This window comes from Serinus canaria, chromosome 1A (assembly GCF_022539315.1).
Source record: "Serinus canaria isolate serCan28SL12 chromosome 1A, serCan2020, whole genome shotgun sequence".
NCBI lineage: Eukaryota > Metazoa > Chordata > Aves > Passeriformes > Fringillidae > Serinus > Serinus canaria.
The window spans coordinates 19,036,704-19,063,943 of record NC_066314.1 but is presented as its reverse complement, the minus strand read 5'-3'; the positions used below and the strand labels follow the sequence as shown (position 1 = coordinate 19,063,943).

The following is a 27,240-nucleotide window of genomic DNA, read 5'->3' as shown; positions in this document are numbered from 1 at the left end:
TCCTGGCAGGACCTATGCCTTGTGGAGAGAGGAGCCACGCAGGTTTGCTGGCAGGATTTGTCACCCTGTGGGGGACTTGCACTGGAGCAGTCTGCTCCTGAAGGACTGCATCTTGTGGAAGGGATCCACTCTGGAAAAGTTCATGAAGAACAGAAGCCCATGAGAAGGATTTATTTAGGAGAAGTTTGTAAGGTCTGTCTCCTGTGGGAGGGACCCCTTGCTGGAGCAGGGGAAGGAGGAATAGCATAAGGAGTCTTCTCCCTGAGAAGGGAGGAGGGCAGAGACAATGGCAACGTGATGTGTGATGAGCTGACTGCAGCCCCCCATCCTTGTTCCCCTGAACTGCTGAGGGGGAGCAGGTGGACAAATCAGGAGTGAAGTTGAGTCTGTGAAGAAGGGAGACGTGGGAGGAAGGTGCTTTAAGGTTTGTTCTTTATTTTCACATTAACTTACTCAGATTATAATTTGGAATAAATTAAACTAATTTCCCCAAACTGAATGTATTTTGCCTGCGATGGCAACTGCTGGATGATCTCTTCTTCTCTTTATCTCAAACCAGGAGCCTTTTGTTATATTCTTTATTCCCTGTCCAGTGGTGGAAGGGAGTGACAGAGGCACTGTCACTATGGTGGGCACCTGGCATCTAGCCAGGGGCAACCCACCACAATAGGCAAAGTAATGTATCCTCACTTGCATCAGATTCACAGTTCATTCAAATCAGTGGAATGTGTCTCACCCAACCAAAGTCTTCCACAATTTCTGGATGTGAGCAGCGAGGCATTTTTCATTTATAAATTTCACAGTGTACGGCTGAGCACTGAGCACTGCTCCTGGGACTGACTCTAGACATATATTAAAAAAATAGTTGCCTAGAGTAAAACAGTGAGGGCTTTTCTGTGTATGCCAGAACACTGGAAAACAACGCCCTGCAGTATATCTTCTTTTTTGCTGAGCAATAGTGTTAGGATAAATGAGAAGACAGTAACTGGAATAGAAAAGTATCTTCAGGCAAAAATAAAAATACATATTTCCAAACGAAATAATTACTGTCTCCATCAGCAGGAGGAGCAATTCTGTACTGGAGAGAATCTTCTCATAATCTTCACTTGAATTCTTGCTATTTTTTTTCTTTCTTCTCTGTTCTTTTGTATGGCAATCTTACAACCCACTGATTCCAGTCACCTCTGAGACTGCTAGTCTCAGTTCTGTCAGTTTTGCTGAGGGAGCTTTTTTCTGGTAGCCTGTTTTGTGCTACAAAGATGATTATAGCATCCTAACCTCAAAGCAACCCTCAAGATTGTCTGCAGGGCTTGTGGAATCTGTGTCCTCCAGTTTTTCAAGAAATGACCAAAATAATTGCTGACTTGATCTGGTGGTGGTGACAGTACTGATTCTAGCAGGAGGCTGGACATGGTGACCTTCAGAAACCCCTTCCACCCTACATTTCTTTGATTCCATTTTATCATCCACTGTATGAGATCTCCAGAAAGTAATTGAAATAATTAATGCTCTGTCAAAGTGTCCCTGTCTCATTGTTATACTAGAAGTGCTGATTTGGTAGATTAGTTCTCCTTTCATGTAGCTGAGTGGTCTGAAATTTTTGACAGTCTGTGTATGGGATGGTGCTGATTTATACCAGCTGACGGTACGACAGAGTACATTTTAATTTTACTGTGTCTATTGTACACTATTCTGTTTTGTTAACAACTTGTGTTAATAGTGTAGGAAACGTGACATCAAAATTATTGACGCTTTTTCTTTTTTTTTTTTTTTTTTTCTTGTTTGGTTGGTTGGTTCTTTTAATTTCTAAAATAAAGAAGTTAACGCATACTCTTGCTGCAAGCAAATTCTGCTTCCAGTCCTGGAGCTGAAGCATACAATGGAACAGGCAGCTTTTATTTAAGACAGTCATAGCTCCCTTTGGTCCAATAAATTTAAAAGCAAGTGGTTTTTATTTAGGTCCTTTTTTGCATCTCAACATTTCTTTTAAATAAAATTAATTTTAAAAAATTAGAAGCAGGGAATATTCTTCCCAGTGGAGAGACCTCAAAGCAATATTGTTTTGTCTGGCTATTCACCTATAGGATAAACGTATGTCACTGCCAAGAGTTCTATATGCTCCTGAGTCTTCCAGTTGTTCTGCTCTGTGAGAAGGATTCAGCCATGTAGCCACTGTGAGAGCCAGAAGATATTATATGCCACATACAGTACTGATAACATATGGAACAGTGCAGTTAAAATATAAGAACAGGATTCTTCTGCATCAGCCAGTGCTAGAGGAAATGCATATGCCTGGGAAAACAGAAATTTCTGTTATACCTGACTAATGGCACGTAAACAGAAGGATGAAAATCGAAGGGGGCTGAAGGTCTTAGTCACATGCTCCTGCACTCCATCCTGCTAAGCTGTGATGGAGCTGTTGGCCTTGTGACAGGGAGCAGGTAGTGGAAGACAGGGTCTGTACCTTTGCACTTACATGTGAAATGGAAGGTAGTACAATGATAATTGGTAACAGTCTCTGCTTGAGATCCCTGTGAAGTCTTACTGGAGAGTGTCAGTAATCTTCAGTAAACACAATTGTGTCTTCCCTGTTTGTTCATGGCTGTTTCACTGATGAGCTCAGAGCCCATCAACTCAGCCCAATGTTACCTTGCTCTGCCAGACTCAGGCCAGCTCTCATCCAAAAAGTGCATGACCTCAATAGCACTGTACTGAGCCTGAGCTTGATATCCCACTTCTCAGTAGCAATTATTCTTTCAGATTCAGCACTGCACTAATGTGATGGGATGTTTTCCATTCCACTTGGAACACACAGAGAAAAGACCTGAAGCTGGATAATGTGTAGACGTGACACAGATGTTTTGTTTTTCGCATTCTGTAAAACAATCCAGCAGCATCCAGGTGTTTTTGTAGTTTAAAATAGTCCAAAATAATGCTTTGCCATAAGTTTGGGTGCCTATTTCTTTTCTGCATGGATAACAGTCCAAATGTTTCCATCTATGCCGGCTTAGCTAATCCCCCTGCATGCTGCTCACATGTATCAGATCACCACATTGTCAGTAAAAGCTGAAGAACAACCTCCTGGTTTGCCAAAAATTGAAAACTGTCATTAGTAACATAGTTTTACCTTGGCAATGAGAATAATTACACTTGATGTCGAAACAAACACTGATGCTCCTTTAGAGAAAAGGTCTTTTGAGGGCACTGTATCAGCAGTACTAACTACAAATTTTTGATAGTTCTAAATTTTCATATTAAAAATATTAATCTCTGCAATTTCTCTGGTTCTTGGTAAATGTAACCACAATTTAATTCACTTGCCAAGTGTGTTTTGGAGGTCTATTATTTTTCCTTTTCACCCACTTCCAAATTTTTGTATAAATATTTGACCATGATATAGTTAAGTCTTCTTTCAGTGGGACAGGAATCATTATGTTATCACTGCACTTTCTTTTATTGTAAAGAATTCTGTTTCCATACATTTGGTAAGATAAATACAGCAATGAGCTTTCTAAGAACATAATGAGAAAAATTCTGTGAGGTTCCAGTCCCCATCAGCATCAATGGTGTGTAAATTGCAAAGGCATTATGGCCTTTATGAAAATAGCTCTGGAAAAAGCTAAAACATACTCAGTTATTTTCCTCCATGAAGTAATCCCTAGATAGTTTCTGGGGCTGAGTGTCTCTGAAAGGAATTACAGTGATTTGTTGATGATCTGTGGAGCTTTTGATACAGCTAGAGCTTTGAATCTTCTCTGTTTCCATCCAATGTTCTTGAATGGTGGAGATGCATATAACTTCCACTGGGGCTGTCCACTGCTCAAAGAACTTTTCCTTATGGCTGTGATTGAGATCACACTGGCAGGCCAGGTTTTTTACTAGGGGCCATGAGAAATCATCGAGGACTCTAAAGGACCAGCCTCTGCAGGCTCCTCCCTGTGTGAACTGAATGGGTGAGCAGCTGAAGAAAGGAAAGCTGCTGCTGGATTGTTTACACAGCAGGGGTAAGTAGCTCCCCCTCTGTTGTGGAGGATGATTGTGGTGTTCCCAACTGAGACAAAGATCAATAAGACTTTAGAAGGCACAAAATGAACCCCAATGTTTTCACAGCTAAGGATGGTTCTGGTTACTCCATTTGGACAGATACATTGAAGTAGAAGAAGCTGCTGAGAAGGATGAGAGTAAGAAGGAAAATCTGGTTTATTAAAGGAGAGGAGTAAAAGAGCTTGGCTTTTACAGTCTCACAAAAAAGCTGAGAGAAGGTATATTACTTGCTGCAGACAAATGAAAGTAAATTCCAGGGTGGAAAGCATCTATTTAAGTGAAAAGATAATGAGTGCAACCAGAAGTCAGTGGAAGCTAAACATTGTGGTCATGTAAGAAATTAAAAGGTTTGGTGCTAGCAGACAACAAGTCTTCTGGAATAGCCTTGGCTCTCACAGCAGTGCACATGAAAGCCTGACCGATTTTAAAATGATGCTTCACCAGTTTTTGAAAGAGATTAGATTATATGGTACCTGTGATTATCAGGGGACTCCACCCGTGATCTGGGACATCCTTTGTATTTGTGTGCAGAATATGATGGATTTTTGCAGAGCATATCCTCTCAATTGGAAATCAAAAATAACATGTTCAGATTAATCATCTTTATTTGCCTTTTAGCTACAATTTGAACATCAGTTAAACCCACCCTTTCCCTGTGATGCAAGCACATAGCATCCCATGCTTGCTTTTAATGGTGGTTAAAGAATATAGATTGTTGGAATAGAGGGAAACATCAGAATATGGTCATGTTCCTTTCTCTCTGCCTTCTCTGACAACTGAACCTAAAGTAGAAATGTAGCTAATAGCTTTGCCAGTAAGCATTGCTCAAAAGGGAGGATTCTACAATCACTGATTAATGTAGGTATCTTAACGAATGAATGTTAAATGTCTGACAACCTGGTCTCAAGCAAAGAATACATTTCAAGGAATTTTCAGGCTTCTTACTATTCCTTATAGAGCTGTGGTAGAGTTGCCAGCAGCTCTTCAATGAACAAGTACAACAGAACTAACAAGTAGACTGTGAACCTAATTTTTCCTCAGACTCTTTCCTGCCTGACAGAACATCCAGGGAAGAATTTCCACAATTCTGCACTTGATTTAGTGCCTGAAGATATGAGAGGAAATGGGAAGCAGATTTGATCTTTGCTTCTTTTGCTTGGCAATTTGAATTCATGCAAACACTCTCTGTGCCCCTAATCCAAGTCTTCCTCTGCTGATCTCACTCTCTTCTCTACAGTTGTTAGAACAATGGGATATTACAATTGTCTTAGATTGAGGAGAAGTTGCTGTGCTAGCTAAAAAGTTGGCACCACATCTTCTATTCAGAATGCTGCATGCTGGTGGTGTCTGTTCAGATAACCTCTAGCTACAGTTGAGTAATACCACAAATGGGGAAAACCCCAGAGAAATAGGAAAATCCCTAACTGTTTGTGCATTGTGTAAGTATATTTTACTTAGGCTCTTTGCCAAAGAAGATATGAATCAAAGATTCTCCCTGTATAGGAGTAAAATGTGCTATCATGTTCAGGATCTTATTTTTGCATAAAAGATGCCCTAGGCATTTGTAAAAAGAGAAGAAAATTTCCATTCCTGTTTTAGTGTGTTATGTTTTTTTATTGCACTCATCACTGAAAATTCCTGAAAACAAAAGATATAGAAAGTGGGAGAGGAACTTGGTTAATTCATTTGAGTTATTCTTTCAGACAAATGGTCTCTTTGGACTGTTTTGCAAAGTGATTGTAAAAGAAAATGCCACCCCCACCCACTTGGTATTGTACAATAAAAAGAAACACTTCTTAAAAAAATAAGAAATTGGGCTGTGAACAAATATTGCTGTAACTGGCAAGTGTTCCTGCAAATATTTGATTATTTACATAAACCTTCCCAATAACTCCTCACCCAGAGCACAACCAAATGCCCAAGAATGACAAAACATCTCCCAACCAGATTAAAAGTCACTGAAGGATGTTTCTTTCTTTCCTGTGGAAAGGACAAGAAAATAAATGTAAGAGTTCAGATAATAGGATTCCTCTATGCAAAGTGAAAACCAATAATTAATTAGGATAGACTAAAAGGTGTATAAGAGAATAAGGTATAAGAGAATTTCTTTATCATGCCACAGAAGTGGGTGTTTTAGTTTTTCCCCTGCAATATATGTAATTTAATTAATTTACATTCAGTTTTCAATTTTCAGGTGTCATAACAGGGGGATGACCTTCTCTAATCAAAAGGCTGAATCCTTTGATATTTGTGAGATTTTTTTTGTTCTTTAATTCAGCGTGATCTTGATTTTTTAAAAATATATTTCTTGCACAAAGGTTGTAACCAGAAGGAATGGTTAGAGAAGTTAAAGATGCTGTTCTAAGAAATTTTGACTGGCAATTGGGAACTCTGTCAAGCCACCTAACCAAAATATTTTCAACAGTCTAGCTGCAAAATGGGAAGTAAAAAATATGGAAGTAATTTGCTGAATGATCAGCCTCATGAAAGAATAATTTATTCCAGTAAGTAATGACTGAGAAATTAGCTGATCCAGTAGTTCCTTTCAAAAATAATTAATAAATAACTAGTATTTCTATGATGCAGCAGAAATTAGGTCTTATCAGTTACTGTTTTCAGTTTTCATGGGGATTTGAGGAAATTATAAAACCTTTGAAGCAGAAGTATCCCAGTTTTAGAACAGTTATGTGAAGAAGTTTGGTCTACTTTATAGAATCATAAAATGGTTTGGGCTGGAAGGGGACTTTAGAGCTCATCTAGTTTGTCCCCTGCAGTGAGCAGGGATAGCTCCAACTGGATCAGGGTGCTCAGAGCCCCATCCAACCCGGCCTTGAATGTTTCCACCACCCTCACTGTAAGACATTTTCTTACTTACGTCTGATCTAAATCTACTCTTTTTTTAATTTAAAACAATTACCCCTTGGCTGTTGCAACAGGTCCTAATTTGAGTGTCAATGTATTATGCTATAGAAGCAGCCAAACCAATATCTTTACAATATCACAAAAAATTTTTCTAATCTTTGCCTATGACAGTATATGACCACATCTGTCTTATTACAAAATGTTGTTTAAAAATACCACCTTTTATGCACTTGCACTTTTTTGAGTCATAGTGCCAAATTGCCTATAGTAAAAGATGACAACTTATGTCCAAAAGTGATTGTTAAAAAATAGAACAGCCAAAAGGACAGAAGAATGGGAACTGATACAGGTTAGACAGTGGCCACTGGTTTTCTAAAGGCCTCCTTTAAGAAGGAGCTTATTTAGCTCAAATAAAAAGCTGTCATGAAGGACAGGACACACTTCTCAGGTACCCCAGGCAGCTGCCTCAGGGGAGCAGATATGCTGCCATTTCTCACCTGCAGCAATAACATGGTTTTGCTCCACAGCTTTATTTCTGAGGAGCACAGGATTCCCTGTGGATGAAAGCCTCCTGGAAAACCAAGCAATAGTTATTTTATGATGTGCTAATGCTTGCCCGGGCTGTGGCCTCTGTGTTTCAATTAAAGAACTTCTAAATGTCCACCAGAAGAGTTTTGCTGGCTCTAGAGCTCACAGATTGTTGGTTTGTTGACAAGATCCTCAAATGTTTTAAAAGGACTGAGAGCTGGCACCTAGTTTGAGAGCAGAGGAGACAAGGCAATGCCTGCTACTTTTGTGGGTGTGAAAAAAATACCTCTGTCAACAGGCCACTGCTTTTAAGGGGAAGAACATGGGAACATATATTCTGTATGCAAAAGAATACTGGTATAAGGGCTATGCCAGAACAGCAGCAAATAGTATCTGCTGGCTAAGGAATAGCCTTTCTTTAGAATGTCATGCATAGCAGTCAAAGTAAAATTTGTTATTTTTGTACTCTACAAAATTTTAGTGTGTGGTTAAATGTTTTACTGGGAAAATGGATGTAGTCTGTCTGAAAGATAGCTGGAAGCATGTTAAAAATCTCAATGTGAGGTTCACTTTGCCTCTAACAAAGACACTTTCCCTTGAACACAATAAGTGCTGTGGCTGAGTAATTTAATTTTCAGTCTTCTAAGCCAGATGTCTGAAATAAAAAGTCTTATTTCATTTGCAAGTGCTATAATGCTTCCTTTCTATTAGGATCCTCTAAAAATAATTTATATTCAATAATGCTCTAGATATCTTCCATTATAAAATCATTGGGTTTCTTTGCCCTGGTATGAACAAATCCACTGTAGAGTTTAATGAAATAATGCATGAGCTCTTGGTCAGTAGGAATGGTAGTAACTGATAAAATAATGTCTTTATTTGATAGAACTCTTATACTTGTTAAAACAATTACACACCTCAGTAGAAATACATGAAAATGAGGATAATGCTGATCTTGTGTCCCCATATGTATCAGGCTGTCATATGCAGCACTGATGTGCTTTTTCACTGTATTGGAAAATAATTTTTTTAACCTTGAAAATTTTTTCAGTTGTGACCTATGAATATGTTTATTTAAGGTATGTTTACTTGTGAGCAATGATTGAGTGATATTTATTTTTATTATTACCTCATATTTCAAAATATTTTGTTTCTGTTTGCAGGGGATTCACTGTAAAAGCAAACCTTCTGGTGAGTATACATAATTTACATTTTTACTATGTTTGCTTTTAAAGATAATTTAGTAAAGATATTAAATCCATTATCCTAGTGACATCAGATCACTGTCATTACTGGGTATTTACCACCAGTTCTTTCATAAAAAACATTGGAAATTGGTAGGTTTTGATAAATATTAGGTTAGCAATGACAATGGCAATTATAGTTTTCCTTACCATAGCAAAGGAAAGAGAGTTTGCTAAGTCACTTTACATGTTTTTATTGCTTCTACTCATTATTGATATTGCCTACAGTAACAATACAGGGGCTTGAATGACCTGACCTCTGCAGCCTCCATCAGTCACTCCTCCAGTGCACACACTCATTTGCAGGGAAGGACGAGGCAGCTGCCTCACAAGTATTCCCTCCTGAGAGGACAGTCACAGTCCTGCCTGAGAGGACTGTCATAGTCCCCACTGAAAGGGCAGTCCCAGTCCCCACTCAGAGGACAGTCAGTCTCCCCTGAGAGGACTGTCCTAGCTGGAGGCTGAGCTCTGAGCACTGCTGGTGTCCACTGAGCCTTTTCTGAATCCACGTGGATTCAGGAGTGCATAGACAGGGGGAAGATCCAATGCTGAGCTCAAGCATGTGAGATGCTGATGGGGCATGAACTGAATGCCAGCTGCCATGAATCCTTAGTCAGAATGCATGGCATTTATGGGATTGTGTTGAGATGGAGAGAAAGAATATGTGTATGGAAGGGATGCAGTTAAAAGTCCCACCAGAAAAAAATCTCTAGTCTTCTGCTGGTCAGCAGAGTGAACCTTTGGCTGCTGATTCAGGGGTTGTAAATGAATCTTGTTAGGATTAGGCAGCTGAGCTGCTAGTTGCACAAACTATGTAGAAGGTAGAAGAAGAAACAGGGGTGTTGACCCTTGCTCTGCTAGCTGAAGCATGCCTTTACATCCTTGAGCAGTACAGGCTGAGAAAATCAAGCCCTTCAACCTGTTCTCAAAGGGAAGAACACCTATAATTTTGTTGGTTATGAGTTAAAATCTCTGCTGGGTGTTACACAAATGCAGACATAGATAGTGGAGACTCACAAGTACCACGAGGTGGTGATTCATTCCATCCACTTTAGGACAAGGAGATTTCTATGCTGGGAGAGAGGCAAGACAGGTTGTCACTCTGTTGACTGCTGAAGTTACTCAGAGCACAGCCTGGCTGAAGTCAAAAGGGGCTTCTGGGAGTCATCTGGTCCAAGCCCTGATGCAGGGACATGCAGATGATGCATGTCAGATAAGCTAGATGTTTCACTCAACTGGAAGGGCAATGAAGGGTTTGTAAACTAAAGATCCATATCTTTGAAGATGATATACATGAAGCTGGTTGAAGGTTTTTCAGTGCTGTCTGGAAATAAGTTATCAGCTATCTTCAGCACAAGTAATATGTAGAGTGACTCAGCCTTAGAGGGGTGATGAAAAAACATTTTTTGTCTTCATCCTAATTCACTTGTGCAACAGTGGGTGTATACTCCTTTACATACTTCCTTTTCTATATTATCTTTTAAAATTATTTGTTATTTGAGATAAAATTACCTTAAAAGACCTTAACTCTATAGTAGAGGACTTTTGCAGTAGTAATTTCTTTTAGCAGCAACAAAAAGATATTTCCTAAAATTTGCAACCACGGCCTCAGCAGTATTTGGCAGTGTGACTTTGACTCTGCCTTCTTCCTCCTGCTCTCCTAGACTGTTAGGTAGCTACAGAACTACTGTAGTATTTGAAATTCACTGCAGTATTTGAAATTTGTAATATATTCATACATGGATATCAAAGTATCAATGATTTTAAAAAAATTACATTTTCAGAAAATGTATTTGGCACAGTATATCACAGTGTTGTTCAATATCTCTAAAAGCTTGAAATGTTTTCTGAACACATAACCATGAAACCCTTTTAATTTACTGTGCCTTGCAATCTCTTGTGAAAGAGAGGCTGTCTAAAATTTAATCAATTTCATAATTGCTGTAAGTACTTACAAGTAGTGAATTTTGGTACTTATTAACTGAAGTGCACCACGTGATTATTGTAGGACAGCATATCTCCTTTGCTGATGAATTTTGTTGAATCATCCTAATGAATAGATGCAACAGATACTGTGGTAAATCATATGCAAATAGGTTTGAAATACTACTGTAATTTATACTCATGGATTGATGTGCCAGTGAAGCAATTCTAGTAGGCTCTGGAGATGCTCACAGATTTAGCACTGTCAGTATCCTTAAGTAGCTGAGATTCTTACAATACTTGCAGGGAAGATATATCAGATAAAAAAACAGTTAGGATTTTCTATTGGGTGTTGTCTCAGTCTTGTTATTAATAGGTTTTCTCTGCCTTTTTTTTTCATGCTCTTGTCCAATTTCATCTTCTTACCTGAGGCTTCAAATTATCCATCTATTCATTTCTTTTGCATATCCATTGCTCAGCTCTGGCTTCTATTATCCAACTGTACATAAGGTGTGATTTGCTGTTGTGACAGTTCTAGGTTGATTGCTGCATCATCAGATTAAAATATTATCTGCTGTGGTTGAGCTGATGGCAAAAGTACAAGGAAATGTCTACATGCTGAATAATAAGCCTTGGTTTCTTTATGCCTGGGCTTATATGTGCCCATAATTAAGGAACCCTTTATTAAAGCAACAATCCCTCTCTCATGTAGGGCTAATTACAGCTATTATTCATAAACAGAAAATTTAGGTAAGATTTACCCAACAGATGGTTTGTGTAGCAAGATGTATCTTTATGTCTTCTGTGGTATAGATAAAACTACTTGTGTGAAAAGGAAAATGGGGTGTGTTCCAGAAGTAAATATCTTAAGGGGGGATTAAAAGATGATAAAGTAGGAGTTTACTGAAGAATTAGTCAGAAATGAGTCTCATACTGTGATGATTTATACAATGAAAATTATTTTCTGTCAGGTCATCCTTGTGTCATACATTTACTGTAATCCAATGCTAGTATCCTCATGCATGATATGATCCATTTAAATTATTACTAACGAGTTTTGCAGCATGTTTTGCAATTCTCAAAATCTATCATAAAATTAATGGAAAAAAATCCAAAGTGGAAGCATATTTCATGTTATTCAGTGCACAACACATTTGTTCTCAGTTTGAAAGCAGAAACTGTGATCAAGGAGAACAGTGTCTCTGCTGGTGGGACAGCAGAGTGTTTGTGAATCTGATGCTGATCCCGTGTCAGTAATGCACCCAGGTTGACTTAGAATTTTCATGAGATAGTTCCAACCCTGGGACATCGGATGATATCATACCTCAGGCTGTAACAGCTAAGGAGAAAATTCACCTAAGTCATGACACTTCCCTCCCCCCGCCCCCTAAAAAATAAGGTCAAATACACCCAAACAGTATGCTTTGTAAAGACCTGTCCACTCTGAATATTTATCTATCTATCTATCTATCTATCTATCTATCTATCTATCTATCTATCTATCTATCTATCTATCTATCTATCTATCCATCTATCTACAAACATTGCCCTCCCCTTAAATAATTTCTATACAGACATGGCAATGAGTGAAGTTATAAGCCTGGATCAAGAAATTTACACCAATAACCAAAGCTTAAGCAGAAACAGTTACTCCCAGATACCATTGGGCATCCACAACTACATCCCATATGATGCAGTCAGGAAAATATATATTTTGAGCAAAGAGACAGAGCTCAAACTAATAATCACTTATCACATTATTAGTAATAATTACCAAGTAATTCTGCAATATGATAAACTTCGAGTTTGTTGTGGGTGGATTAATTGAGTGTGGTGCAATAACTTTCCATCCTGAGATACCTTCAGGATTATTACACCACCCATTCTTGGAACATGTAATAATACAGTGTTCATATCATACTGTGCTTCTGAGGGCTGTCTCATCTCTGGAAATGTTTATAAATTCTTCAAAAGTCAAGGTACTCCAGCTGCTTTTAAAGCCTTATGTGTGTATTTTGAGTGATCTGTGTTTTTTCGTTGGTTTGCATCAATTGCCTTTGCTAGTTGTCAGTATTTCTTTGGATAGTCCAGAGTTGACCTACTGCCAATTGAGATAAAGTGTCCTTGTTTTCCCATGCTTTTCCACTTGGTTCTTATCAGCATGTCTTGTTGCCTCCAAAATAGAGTCAATGACACAAAACCAGGCTAACAGTGTGGAGATTTGGGTGTGAAGGGTTTGTCTCTTCTGACTGTGTGTATGTGATATGTATCACACAGGACTTATTTCCCCTGATACCAGGTGTCAGGGCACTTAAGACCTAGCAGATTTAACAGATTTAAGTGAAGGTGCTACATTTATGTCAGCCTGTCTTCACATCCTGCAGTATCAGTATCTGATCTTTGACACTGGCCTACAGCTGCAACTGGACGCTGGGAAAATGAGGATCTCATGAGACAGGAAAAGTCCTGTTCAGGTTAATACACTTTCAGTCTTTGAATTTAGAGCACTTTCCTTCCCTGGAAGGGTTGGAAGAATAAGTAAGGATAAGCTTTGTCTTTCCTTCTTCACCATACCTTCCTCTCTGAGAACTGTGGATGTCAATCCATGTGAGACAATGAGCAACCACACTTGACAACAGGTCTAGGCTTGACATTGAGGGATGTGCCCTTTCCTGATGATTCTATTAAGAGTGCTATCCTGAATTTTATGGCAAGCACAGTATTGTGGCACCCCTGTTTCATACTTCCATACCTTTTGCCATACTTGTTGAACTCCTTCTAGGAGCATTTTGAACAGGTGAATTATATGAATCAATTTTTTTTTGTTAGTTTTTTTGTTGTTGTTGTTGTTGTTGTTTTTGTTGTTTTTGTTCTTCTAGCCTCTCACCAGGGGAAGGAGAATGGTCAATAAACCATTTAAACCACTTTTTGTTTTTTTACTTGGGTGGTTTTTAACTTTCATGCTGTGTATGAAAGGGAAAAGGCTAGGAAATATTTCAAAGAAATAGTAGTTACATAGTTACAGCTAAAAAGAGCTGTGCTGCATTGCAATACCACAAAGCCAAGGGACAAAACCTAATTCACTGGTTATCTGTTCTGATAGTTTCTTGAATTACTAGTTTTTTGGGACTGCAAACAATGGATGTGAAGTAGAGAAGCCCAAGAAATACATTGGGGATTAAATCTACTGTACCAATATAGTTTCATAAATAAATAACTGATTTCTGTGTAGGGCAGACTGAGAAGTAGAAAGAGATGAAAAATGCTAACTGAAGAGCTTTGGGACCATAAGACTATTTTTTCCTTTTATACAAGCCTATAGTTTTAGCTCTGCAAACCCATTTCCTAAGGCTTTGGAACACAAGGAAATAGAAGAAGACATAGTAGCTGTGTTCTGTGCCTATGGATTACTGTGTTCTGTGCCTTAAAGAAGGCCTGGATAATATTTATTCTGCTCTTGTTCTGGTCTAAAGCAGAAGAAAATCCTGTAGGTGCAAGGTACTCTTCCATGACTAGGAATGCAATGGTGCCCTCTTGTGTGAAAGTGAATTTTTAACAGCAATGGAGACCATCAGAAAGTCCTAAAATTAAAGTACTATTTTGAGAGTGCTCAAAATATACAGGTAATGGTTTTGAAAAAAGTTTATATAAACTATTAGTTTAACCATGATCAAGCAGATTTAATTAATTAAAACCAGTATTAGTCTAGATGTTCTGCTAACCTTAATTGTTAAAAGTGTGATTACTTCCTCTTGTGGGTTAACATTTCCCTAAGCCTAGAAATTTATTCCAACCCCCTGCATAGCCATGTTTGCTGTGTGAAAGTCTTAGGTAAAGTACTGGCTTTGCTGGTCACTTTCTTACTGATTTCAGGAGAGCTGGAACTTCCCCTCTAGTGCTTGCTCTCCCCCAGACATCCTGTGTGCAATGAGCTTTCTCTGTCCTTGTGTTTGCATTTGCAGGTGGCATTTTTAACAGCTTCTGCCATGATGCTCCTGCATCTTTATCTTCTATGGTACTGAAAAGCATGAAGATCTCAACAGTGATGAAATGTGTCCAAGGAAGCCCATGCTCTCTTCATTTAAACATTAAAGGAACACTGAGTCTGGATGGTAGGAATCAGCTTTGCTACTGAGCCCTTTCTGTTCACTTTCTGTTTGTGGCTGTTCAGCCAAAATTTGTTCCATATTTTAATATTTGGGACCAAGCTGTTTTCATGTAATGTTCTCAGAAAAATATTTTTGTGAAAGCATTTTACTACAAAACAGGATGAAGTTGTGACCTTTCTCAAGTGAATGAGAACTGAGATAATGAATTCTGGCTTCCAATATAACACATGTAACTTGTCCTCTGGCAGTGCCCCAAGCACACAGCTGCCCTTTTCTTTCTTGTTCTGACATCCATGGAGGCACACACACTAATTCTGTCTGCTCTGATAATCTGAACATGAGTGACTGCCCCTACAGAAGGAGAAATAGTTTATTCATCTGAAGTTACAGTTCTGCACTGCAGGAAAATGAAAGTACATGAACTTCCTGTGCATAGTCTATTTTTACTATCACCTTGTCATTCATGTGCTTCATATGTTACCATTTAGATATTTCTTAGTTGCTTCTCTCAGAGTTAATAGGTTTATTTTTAAACTTGCATAATTAAAGCTTCATTTATAGCAATCTGTATAAAATCCTTGTTCCTACTCCTATGTGCGAGTTATACATAATGTCTCTTTTTTAACAGAGATACATGTGCCTTTCACTTTGAAGGAAAGCTTATGATATGGTGTATTTTAATTTATGTTTTTGATCTTAAAGATGCTTAAATTATATTCTTGCAATCTGTTCCTAACTCATTTCAGAGAATGTCCGTGGGCTGGAAATATGTTCTTTTTCACTGGACACACAGCAATCTCAATGCATAAATGTGAGATTCACTAGGAAAAAAAGCAAGATGCTTAATGGAAAGAAGGTAAACTCCTTTTTTGGGGGGGGGAGTAGTTTTTCATTTAAAAATTTACAAGCCTTTGGAAAAGAAAAATCTTTTGCATCCCTCTTATTTATTTTTTTATTGACTTTGTGGAAAGCTACAGTGAAAGATATGCTTCAGCATAGCCCAATGAAACTCCACAACAAAATTCCCTTTTGCAACATAAAAATTCAATTTTCCACCACCTTTTTACTTCTTCTGCTTACTTTTGACAAGGGAACCTGTCTCTGCAGAGCCTTATTTTCATACCAGTCTTGCTAGCTTTCTTTTTGTGCCCTCCAAATTGTGTGGAAGCTTTTCTGACTCCAGTGTCTAGGAAGAGCAATGCTACAGAGATTTTAAATGCACATTACTTCAGTCAAACCATATCACTGGAGTTTACACATCTAGAAGACAGACAGGTGCCTGAGCACTTGTGCTCATCTGTCCTAAGCCCTTGGAAGGGGCAGTATCTCTTCAGGGGAAGTATTTATTGCTAAAATTTGCAAGAAAAGAACCACCCTTGACCAACTGTTTGAAAGAAAGGAATTTTTGCAGTTACTGGTGGACAATGGTTCCTAATCCTGTACACCACGTGTTGCTTCATGTGCTTTGTACACGTTACAGTGATTGCACGTGTGGAACAAAGTTCTCCCAAACTGCAGCTGCAGTTTGCTCTTGGTGTCTCTCGATGATGGAACATCCATCCCTATGGGCAATGCAGGGCCACCAGTCAGCAAACAGTAGCTTTTAAAGTAAGGCAAGTTTATAGGCAAAAATCAACAAACATATTTAATGAAATTCTCCTAGTTTCAGTTCAGTGACTCAAATGGTAACATAAGACATCTTTTACCCTCCAAATGCCTTTTACCAGGTAGGAGACTATCCAACATGACAACCTGCAAGGAATTTACTGTTTAACTGATAGCAGTGAGGGAATGACCTGCTATAACTGGACCTCAGCTTTTGTTCCTTAAATGACTTTCTGTTTCATAAACTGTTAGTGTAATTAATACATTTTCTGAAGTTGCCATTAAATATTTAAATACATTTTTTAAAGACTTAAAAACTTAAGACTTTTTTTCCATTCTGCAAATGTTTGTGCTTGTAAAGTGCATATAGACTGGGGCTTTTGATATTTTTATGCTTTTAGGATTATTTGATATCTTGTAAATATTTGGATTTCTAAAAGTGAAGGTGATAGCAAGAAGAAATAATGATATTCCTTGAAATCCTTTTATCAAGTTGATTCTGCTTCTTTTACATTCCTATGGCTACCTTATTGACTGCTTAATTTTGCTTTTAAATGTAAATATATCTGAACAAAGAATATTTTTTTTCTTTAATATCTTAACCAAAGGTTTTTCTGTATCTGGAAGTCATATGTGAACTCAATTTTATCAATGTTTTAAACAGGTACAGGTACAATTCAATTGCATTGAAGTCAATGTAGCACAACACATCTATGTGACCATGAAAACTGTACCACATTACTGTGAAGTCAAGCTGAGTCAGCAATACTATGTTGAAGGTAGGAAACATCTTAAATCAGATGCTTTTCAAGAAATATCTTGTAAAATAAAAAAAAACCCAAACCAACAAACCAACCAGTAAAACCCCTCAAAGGCAGAAGCACATCCAAATCACATTCTTGGATATGACCTGGCACGCTGACCTAACTGATGGTAGCTCATGTATGCCAGGACCAGTCTTAGTTTATGTTTCAGTGATTTTTTTTGGTAGCAACTAAAGGTCTTGACTTGATATAAAACCCAGAGTTTATGTCTAAAGGTATGTGGAAAATGGAATTTACGCTATGCACTTCTCCCTGTTGCCCTTCTTGTGATTGGCACTGCTCTTTCTCTGCCTGCAGGTTCAGCCCTGCCTGCTCTCTGTGCCTCAGATGGAGCTTCTGCTTCTCTGCAGGGGTGGCCCAGGGGTGGTTCAGAAGCTGAAGGAAGCTTAATAAGAAAGTCTATAGAAATCTATTTTTACTTTCATTAACTACCTGTTCTATAGCCTGTTTACATGTAACTGGAAAAGGTTAGGTAGCATTTTTCCATGTTTTTGGGGTGAAGTGCCCATGAATTTTATTCAGATTTTGCCATGTGCACACAAAAATAGATCCAGCACTGTGGTCCAACCAAGATACAGGGTGGCCAGGGAAGGAAAAAGCAAAAAAATGACATGAGACCCCTTGTTCAATCCCAGGCTGGGACTGTCCTGCCTTCCCATCTCCAGAGCCCATGGGTGGATGGCTCTTGCTCTTGCCCCTTGGTGCAGTGTCATCCCTGCTGTATGGTTTGACACTTGAGTACAAGTAAGGCCTTTTTGTGCTTGAAAGGCCTTTAGTTTTCTTATCAGTCCTGATTCACTATTGAATTATATATAAGTACTTTGTGAACAAAGAGGGGAGGAAGAAAGGTTTTTTGAAGCCCAAAGTTTATGAAGACTACATATTATAAGGGTGAGTGAACAAATGAAAATAGAAAATATTTCTTGGTGGAAAAGGACTCAGTGGGGAAATTAGAGTAAAGCGCTGCTCCAATATTGCATTAATGCAAGGAGGGGTGAAAGCAACACATGAGAAGTTGTTTTAATGTTCTTAAGAGTTAAGTTTTGGAGATAAATATACCAGATATTCTGAAAGTGTTGCCTGGCTTCTACTTCTGGTAAGCTCCCTAGGAGCTAGGTAGGGTGTTTCTTTCAAAGGCTGGAGTCAGAATAGCAAAAAACCAGAATTATTGATAACAGAGAAATGAGCCTGATAAACAACGGGAGTTGTTTTTTTTTTGAGGAAAAAGTAAAAAAAAAATAATATTATTACTCAAATTATTGTTAGGTTCTAAGTAAAGAAGTGTAGTGCTCTATCCTCAACTGCAGCCTTAACTGCTGATGAGGTTTCCCAGTAGAAACCCCAGACAGGGGAGATAGGTCCTTAAGGCATATTGTGATATAATCTCTGTGTGTGGGAAGGCTACTGATCTTTTTTGCTGTTTATCTAAAAATGTATGCAAGTCTGCCCTTAAAAAGAGGGATGAGAGAGGTTTCCTGTTGGGAATCTACTGGATAATATGGCAGTTTGTTTACACAGTTATATGAATAAAGCAGCTCTGAAACAGACTCTGCCTTCTACCTTCCAGACTGCAGAAACAGTGATGTGGGAAAATATATTCCAGCTTGTTCAGGTGAGCTGATCTCCTTTGCAGCTTAGAGCTGTGAGATATTTCTGGTGACCTATACAATGACATGTTTTCATACTTAAATGAGCAGGGAGAAAAAATTATGATTTCCAACTACCACTACTTATAATTACTATGTAGTTGATAGGTAATGTTCTGTAAATGTATATCTATGTATTTATATTTAAATGTTACATGGTAATGTTCTGGAAATATATTTCTATTGAAAATGCTACAGGGGAGGTAAAGGTTTTGATATTCTATTTGATTTCTAAGCTTTTGGAAACAGATTTGTGTTCTTTTAGTGCACTTTGGATTGCTGGTTTTATGCTCATAAGTAGATTGAAATTGATTTGCCAAACTGATTTGCCAAACTGCTATACAACTTTTGGCATACTTGTGAATATATGTATAAAAAATATTCCTTCCACATATTACACTTGTCTATCATAGTTGCACATATTCTCTATGTAAGAAAATTACAATCTTGGGATAATCAGTCCTTATAGTAGTATTAGTGTGTATAGTTCAAATATTTGTACATAAACTACATAAGATTCCAAGAACTAAGGTTGAGGTAAAATTGGCAGGTGTCTTGGCCACTCAAGTATTACAAGCTCTAAGCTAATTAATGTTGAATGAAAATTATATATCATAAAAAAGGGAGGACTATTAGGGTATAAAGTAATAAAATTTCAAATATTCTAGGTAAGATTCTATAGCTGTTAATTTTCATCTCCATCAAGTTATGAAATATATTCTGTACTGTTTATAAATAGATAAAATAGAAATAATAATGTTATAAAGGAACAGATGCCATAATTTCATTCTTGATTTTTTTTTTCAGCTGGAAAATTAGATTATAATTTAGACAGGGCAAGGAAAATTGTAACAGTGAATGTATCCAACTTTCCCCGAGATCAAGATTATTACGTTCGCCTGTGCCACAAATGGTTCACCTGTGAAGATGTTGGGGCACTTGCTGTGGTGAGTTAAACTCCTGCTGCTTTGGGGAGCTGGGGGGTGCTTGCAGGTGGCAATGCTCATTAAGGTTATAGTTACAGGAAATGCCATCTGTGTCTATATCTAAAGCTATATCATCTGTATCACCTACACAATCTATATCTGTATCTATCTATATCTATATAATCTCTGTATATATTTATCTATATCTGTATCATCTATATCTATATCTATATTTGTAATTTAGCTTTATTAAAAGAAATTTACTGTCCTGGATTTATGACCATCTTTTTCATTTCAGATAAAAGGAAAGGAATCTTTTAAATCAGTTTCTCTGAAATATTCTCAGCTACTCCCTTGTCTTTGCATTGAGGTAATACAGTCTGGGATTTGGTATATATTTGTGTTTCTGATTGAAGAAATTTTATCAGGCATTTGTGCTAAGAAAGGAGGAAAAACCTGAAGAAAAAGGCTCTAGACCCAAGTTTTTGACGAAAGCTTTTTTTGATCTTAGAATTAAGTAAATGTAAGGAAGAGATTTTTTTAAAAGTAAATGTTAATTAAAACACGGCAATCAGAAGAAAATGGAATAAAATTTATAATAATTTATGGAATGTGTTGTGTAATAGTATTTTGACTGGTTTTTTATAAACAATGAAAAGACAGAAGACTTAATCTGACTGAATGTCAGCAACATTTGATAGAGTATTGCATGAGAGACTGAAACAGGAATTGAGGAAACAGAGTGATAGCAAGATTTGAGTGGTAGATAATACTTGGCTGCAGGGCTAACTCAGCAACTGTTGGATGGGCCTGTGCTGGTAGGGAGGTTATTTAAGGATGACAATTAGAGTCATTCTCATATAAATGGTTTCATCAATGTCTTGGGGACAAAAGGCATGACATGGGGATTTGCTGGAACACAGTTGGGACTTTTAATCAAAATAGAAGAGGGTCAGGGTGATTGGAAGAGACTAGAGATCTTCATATGTGACATAATTGAAGGATGATGAAGTGTAAAGCATGAAGTGCAAGTTCAGTCTCTTGCTCTGATAAAAAGAATTCTGGCTGTAAGATGAGAGTCCTCATTTAGAAATAACAGTGGGAGAAAAAAGATCTGGGTGAAATAGTTGATCACAGGGTAATTAACTAGCTTGCTTCCATGATGTCAAATATAAACATGAACAAAAGTCTAGTGAGTTAGATTATTCCAAGCTAACAGGAAAGTATGGGCAAGACCTTCTTTGAAATACTATAAGGAATACTTGTATCCATATTCAAGAAAGATTAATTCAAAAGGAAGATGCACATAAAAAATTGTAGTGTTTGAGGAATGAAGAGGCTTTTACAAAGGAGATTCAAATACCATGTTTCCATTTGCCTGGTAAAACACATGCAAAGAGAAATTGTGTTTGCTGTGTAAATACAGACCAGAAGGGTCACTTATAAGGAAAAATAAGATATGTTTTAAATGAAAGCCATTCTTGCAATGAGAATGAAGGGTGATAAACTTCATTCCATGAATATGCTCAGGATAGTTACAGATTTTTATGATAACCTCAGAAGTGAGATTTTGGAATGTCTTTCATACAAGGAATAAAAGGTCCCACACAAATTTAAAATTATCCTGATAACATAGAAAGATGCTATGTGAATGTAGTTTTCTCACTGAATTTTGGGATTTGATTTACCTTGCAGATTAAGATACCTAAATGTAGATATCCAAATACAGATATCTACATTTGAATTAGGTGAACAAACTCTTAAAGTCAATGGAGATCTAATTAATACAGTCAGTTGCTCAGCTGACCAAAGGTAGATGGCCTATTCTTTTGGGATGTGCTGGATGGCACTGTAGATTCCACTGGCTGCCCTGGCTAGGTCTTCATAAGGCTACTGTGGCAGTAATTTGGGCACTTTGGTGACACTTAGATGTGTACACTCTGGGACTAAAATCACCTACCTAAATAGGCAAGCTGAACCACAAATTCTTGTTGAAGCCTAGGGAATTTTTCATTCCACTTTGAAAATATGAGATCATTAGAAAAATTTTATTTCTCTCAATGTATACATAGAAAATTCTGCAATAGGATTGCTGAGCAAACAGATGGGAACTCCAAATAACAGAAACATTTGCACATGAATCTAAATAAATAGGGCATAGCAGCAGCCATACACATATACTTGAAGACTGGGTTAAGTGTAAGTCTTCAGATTTTAAAGATGCATCCTTTACCACTGCCCAGACCAGGAGATCTTATATTGTCATTATTGAATGTTTTGATTTCCCTAGAAAGTAATGACACTGTAAGAAACTTAATGAAAATCAAACTGGAAGATTTTCTAAATGAAATTGGACCAAATATACAACTTAGAAATGGGAATATAGTGTTAGAATGGATCACCTTAGTTAAATGCCCCTATGATAAGCAACAAAATAAAAAAATGGTGCAAAACTTTAAAAAATGACCTCCAAAGCTTTCTAACAAACATAGCATCCTTATCTTTGGCAGGAAAATTTTCTGTCACATTCTACCTGAAATGTTAAAAACATGTGTCTCTGACAAGCTCTAACTGATGTCCACTGTTTGGTTGTAGGGTTGGCTGGCACTTCCAGATGCAAGGAGGATACAACTTTGCCCCTTTGAAAATGGCAAGTACTGTGTACTTACTCTTTATAGGAGTGACTTTCAGCAGCCCCATTAGTATGTCATAGTTTAAATCAATCTACACTGAAAATAATGTATTGCAAAACTTCAAGGAAATAATCATATGGGTTTGCTTTACTGTAGGTAGATGAAATCACTTACTTTCAGACCAAATAATTCACTGAGTTTATGCCAACAAAAACACTAAGTAACTTCTTAGTCATTTCCCACATTTTCTTAAGTGACATGCAAACTGGGCAGAAAGAATAAAAGGTCAGCTTAGAAATGGTGTGAAAAGAGGGCTTCCAGGAGACATTTGAGGGTGTCCAAAACCCAACTTAAAGGAGGGAGCAAGGAGTTGAAAAAGGAAAAAGTTCACTATAAATGAGTTCTATGCTTAACAGGAAATTATTCACACAAATATTCCAGCAATATCAGAAATTGGTCTGAGATGACAGTTCAGAAAGAAACAGCAAAACAAAAAAAGAAATTGTCTTATTTGCACATATGAAAGTAATTGTTTTACCAGGCAAATAGAAAAAAGTGTGGGCTAAAAAGTGTTTTATTGTGTAAAGTCCAAGATTTTGGTTTAAACCACATGTAGAGGTACCAGACTTATTAACCGTGTTGATTCCTGTCTGGACATTTGGAATAATGTTTCCCTTCTCTCTTTGTGCACAGATACACAGGTGCTTTGGGACAATATTGTTTATAACCCATCAACACAAACCCTTGCCTGGGAGCCAGCCTGTCCTGTCCTTGTCATGGTTAACCTATGCAGGTTTACCAAGTCGAATGACCATTGTGAAGATATAGAAAAATCTTTCAAAAATTCTTCTGAGAAAGTAAGAGCTGTGTGGATTAATTCAAACTGGGAGATTGAAAGGCATCACCAAAGGCATAATGTGAAGAGCTAGACTTTGGAATAAGAGCAGTTACAAATTCCTCTCTTCTTCTCTGATAGTTAAAACTATTCCTAATCACAGTCTGTTCTTGCACACTAATCACATGATTTATTCAAAATAGTCACTGACTCATTATAAAGAAATAACAAGTGGAGATGACTGGGCAGCTAGTAATGTTTGCTAAATTCTTTGGGGTAAATAGGATCTGCTTTTTATTTATAGTCCATGTCAGGTTCCCTTTAAAGTAAGGGAGACAGACACACTGTGAGGACAACTCTTCTCATCTGTAGATAGGCATAGTAGGCTGGTGGGATTTCTCTCCTTCTTTTACTACCTTCTTTTTACTGTCACAAGAGTCTCTTGTGATTAGATCAGATGTAGATGTTTAACATTTAGACACCAGAAATATAAATTACATGAAGCTAAATCACTTTATATATTTCTAGAGACATAACAGTACTTTGTAGGGCACAATTGTTTTGTAATTAAGATCTTCTTGAAGTGCCTTCCTCAACCTGGTCCAATGTCTTGAAACTGTGGGTGCTGAAATATTGTGTCCCTTAGTTCTTCCTGCACTAATTTTCTCAAGTTGAGAAGGATTTTCAAATGCATATGTCTTGAATGGCTTAACACTTCAATCTGAAATCTGATGGTACCGAATGCTCTGGCTTTTTGAGGTACATTAGAATTCGTTTTACCATGAAAAGTAAGTTTCAGGCTTGCCTGATTGTGGAGAGAAGGCAGTAAACTTAAAGTAACAACAGAAAAGGCAAAAAAAAAATCAAACACAAGAGATTAATTCTGAAACTTTTGGATTGATATTATTTTTCTGATGACATGACTGGGGAGGGGGTGGGGCTGACTCAAGACTGTCAAATGCTTTTGTGATTAGGAACTCCTGGCCAAGCCTTTAGTGATTGTTCAGATTCATCATTTATGAGTTCCAACAAAGCTTTGATCTTGAAAAAACAGATTAATTTAATTCTAGATGTGAGTGATCCCTGTGGGATTATTCATCAGCTGGCAACAATTTATTGCTGGCAGGAGAGAAAAAGGGAGAAAAAGAAAATAAGACTAAAATGGGGTCTGGCTGGTAATGGTTGTATCTGTTACTGGAGCAGAAATCAAATTTATTACAGAGTATGAGTGTTTTTCTGTATTTACTGACTGCATTTAATGACTGAAAATTAATAGTAATCATAGAATCATAGAGTGTCCTGGGCTGGAAGGGACCCACAACATCCATTGCCCCATTTATTGTACTGAATTTGGCCTATTTATTGTACTGTAACCCTGAAAACCATCTCTGTAGTATGCTGGAAACTACTGCAGATTCCTCAGATGGGGCCAGCTGCCCTGTAAATCCAGACAAGGCCACACACTCTAATACTGTGCACATGTACTGTCTTAGGCACAAAAGCTGCATCACTCCTAACTGAGGCTGGGGCTTGCTCTGTCAATGACAAAGCTGTCTCCAGGTCTGAGCAGACTCTACAGAACTGTCTCTTGGGACACTGTTGTTATGTTCTCAAAAGAAGTTACAGGAAGGAAGTGTTTGGCTGAGTAGGGTGCTCAGTCACTTGAGCAACAGGGTTTATTTAGGTAGGATCATGTGTAGAGCAATGTGTGTAGCTATTGTTTATATAAGACAAGGCTCTTTGTGGTGAAGCCCTTGGTGGGTAAACAACTGTTAATCAAGAAAGAAACACTCTGTGGATTGCTTAAGTGGATTTCTAAAATTCAGCCTACTTTTCACTATTCTGAAATATGGGTATGGAAAAGTCAAAGATTTCTCAGTTGATGGTGGAATACTTTTGGATGTATGTTTAAGTGTTCTGATGAGGTCTTTAAATAAGGGGTTGAAACAAGTTGACTTTGTAATCAGAATTTTGCACAAGCCACCATAGAAACAATTAATTCAGCTCTAATGGATCAGTCTGACCATAAAAAATGCTACATATTGCAGATAAAAAGAAGGAAACGATTCAGTAATTCAAAGCAGCAGTTGTTTCTTACCACTTTATCTGATTAACTTCCTGGGATGTTTATGAATTGAACAGACCCATTACCTTTGCAGTAATCAAGCCATGAAAATCTCAGTAGTTGATTTTGTGAAACTAGTTAATAAAACTAGCTAATGCTGAGTGCTCTGGCTTCCAGCAGGTTAAATATTCTCGTGTGGACACTCACCCAAGACTTTGCATGAAGGTAAAGGAATTTCTTTGTAAAACACATATTAACTGCCCTTCTATCTCTAAAATAAATGAGCTGCAGATGTTCTTTATGATCAATTTTTTGTTTCATAGCTCTGATAAATGGGAACTGGAATGAAGGAAAAGTAAAGGATTAGATTAGAAGGTGATTGTTTTGAAGTGCAACAGCAATGATAGATAGGACACAGGTCAGATTGTTCCCTTCCTTTTTGTTTGTTAAATAAAAGCAGAAAAAAAAAGGTTTTGGTCAATGCAAACTCTGTGCTAAACTTAACAGATAAAGTTTTTTATAGTAAATATTTGAAAATAAAATGATTTATTGTTGATACACAGTACATTTAATGGAGAATCTCTTATTATTCTAGCTGAGAAGAAAAAAGCCAATTAAGGCCAATACAGGCATATTATTGTTTTCTTTAAGATTACTTTTAAGTCAATGGAATGAGATATTTCTGTAAAATATGCATGATTATAAATACCTGAAGAATTAGGGGATCTAATTTAATTCAAGGCTTGGAAGATACAATAAAGGAGGAAAGCTGTGAATTAATTTTCTGCAACTTTCTGGAATGCCCTGATCATCACTAGTTGAATATTTTGCCACAGATTGAAATGGAAAATCCAGTTTTCATAACAGATTTCTTTGCTTTCAGTTTACAACCAAACGAGGATCTTGGATTAAATGTCCATTTGCTCATGGAGAATTTCCAGGTAAATATACATTTTTAAAATTGCATCACATTATATTGTGGAAAATATTTAAATGACTAGATATGAGCTGTCTCTTAATTGAGAAATGTTCAATGACACTGTGAATTGTAAACTAAGTCAAAGAGACTTGACAGCTTGTTACTTCTATGTATCTTCAGTAGATCTAGTGTTCATCAGTATAAAAAGTAACTTGTAGGAATCAAAATAATTGCTTGCATATCATTAGATAACACTTAAAAATACAAAAAACTTTTATTTTAAGCATAAATTTTAGAATATACTGTATGGTTCTTGTACATCTAAAAGGAAGTATTTTCCCCTAATATCAGCCTGGAAAATGAGGACTGCTGCAGTTGCAGAACAGATACAAGTTTTCTTCACATCCCAAAGCAAGGCACAGTTCTCAGTGCTTGTGTGTAACAGGACGCAGATGGCTTCGTGTGAATCTCTTGGGATGCACCATTCAGTCTCTGTGGTTTGTATATATTACTTCTTAAACATTTTAAGGCTTTTAAACATACCTAACTTCATTCATTTATTATTCCATATATTGTTCTGCAGCTTGAATCCATTAATAAACCATGTACATATTGGAACAATTACTGGAACATTTTAAAAGCAGTTCTAAATCTGATCTCACACTGGAACAAGAAATAAATAAAGATCCTAAAGTCAAATGAGTCACATCAAATGGTGTGACTATTGAGTGGAACTTTAATATTCTTTTAATGCCATTTTTGTAGTGTGGTATTTAAATTATGTATATAGCAAATGTTACTGTTAATATTTCATATATGGGTCACTGATATAGCTGACCTGGCAAATCACACATCATGAAATGTATGAGGCATCAATCCATGATGAACTCTAAATATCACAGCTGCCAATACAAACTCAACGTGCAAAAAAGGTTTGTTTACAGCCAAATTATCTTTTTGAGCCAGCTGATTATGTGGCTACACAACTGCTTCATCCAACAAAATGGGGACAGAGTGGGGAAGGATTATGGGAGGGTCAGATTTCAGTTTCAGGCAGCAGCTAGTCATGAGAGCCTC

General features: G+C 37.3%; 2 protein-coding genes across 4 annotated transcripts in view; both read left to right on the top strand.

Annotated features, from left to right (window-relative positions):
• The window catches only part of HDAC10 (histone deacetylase 10), a 480,741-nt gene that overhangs the window by 234,884 nt on the left and 218,617 nt on the right, over window positions 1-27,240 (top strand). The window lies entirely within an intron of this gene.
• IL17REL (interleukin 17 receptor E like) overlaps window positions 1-27,240 on the top strand; it is a 44,417-nt gene that overhangs the window by 9,553 nt on the left and 7,624 nt on the right. For 2 of the 3 annotated variants that reach the window (XM_050969760.1, XM_018910216.3), the window contains exons 2-13: window positions 8,598-8,625; window positions 14,564-14,713; window positions 15,457-15,566; window positions 16,980-17,094; window positions 18,707-18,751; window positions 19,593-19,732; window positions 20,010-20,081; window positions 22,307-22,361; window positions 23,038-23,201; window positions 25,422-25,469; window positions 26,128-26,185; window positions 26,515-26,660. In XM_050969760.1, the coding sequence (XP_050825717.1) occupies window positions 8,598-8,625; window positions 14,564-14,713; window positions 15,457-15,566; window positions 16,980-17,094; window positions 18,707-18,751; window positions 19,593-19,732; window positions 20,010-20,081; window positions 22,307-22,361; window positions 23,038-23,201; window positions 25,422-25,469; window positions 26,128-26,185; window positions 26,515-26,660 (1,131 nt within the window). The remainder of the gene's footprint in view (window positions 1-8,597; window positions 8,626-14,563; window positions 14,714-15,456; window positions 15,567-16,979; window positions 17,095-18,706; window positions 18,752-19,592; window positions 19,733-20,009; window positions 20,082-22,306; window positions 22,362-23,037; window positions 23,202-25,421; window positions 25,470-26,127; window positions 26,186-26,514; window positions 26,661-27,240) is intronic. The other variant, XM_018910217.3, reaches the window with a different exon arrangement.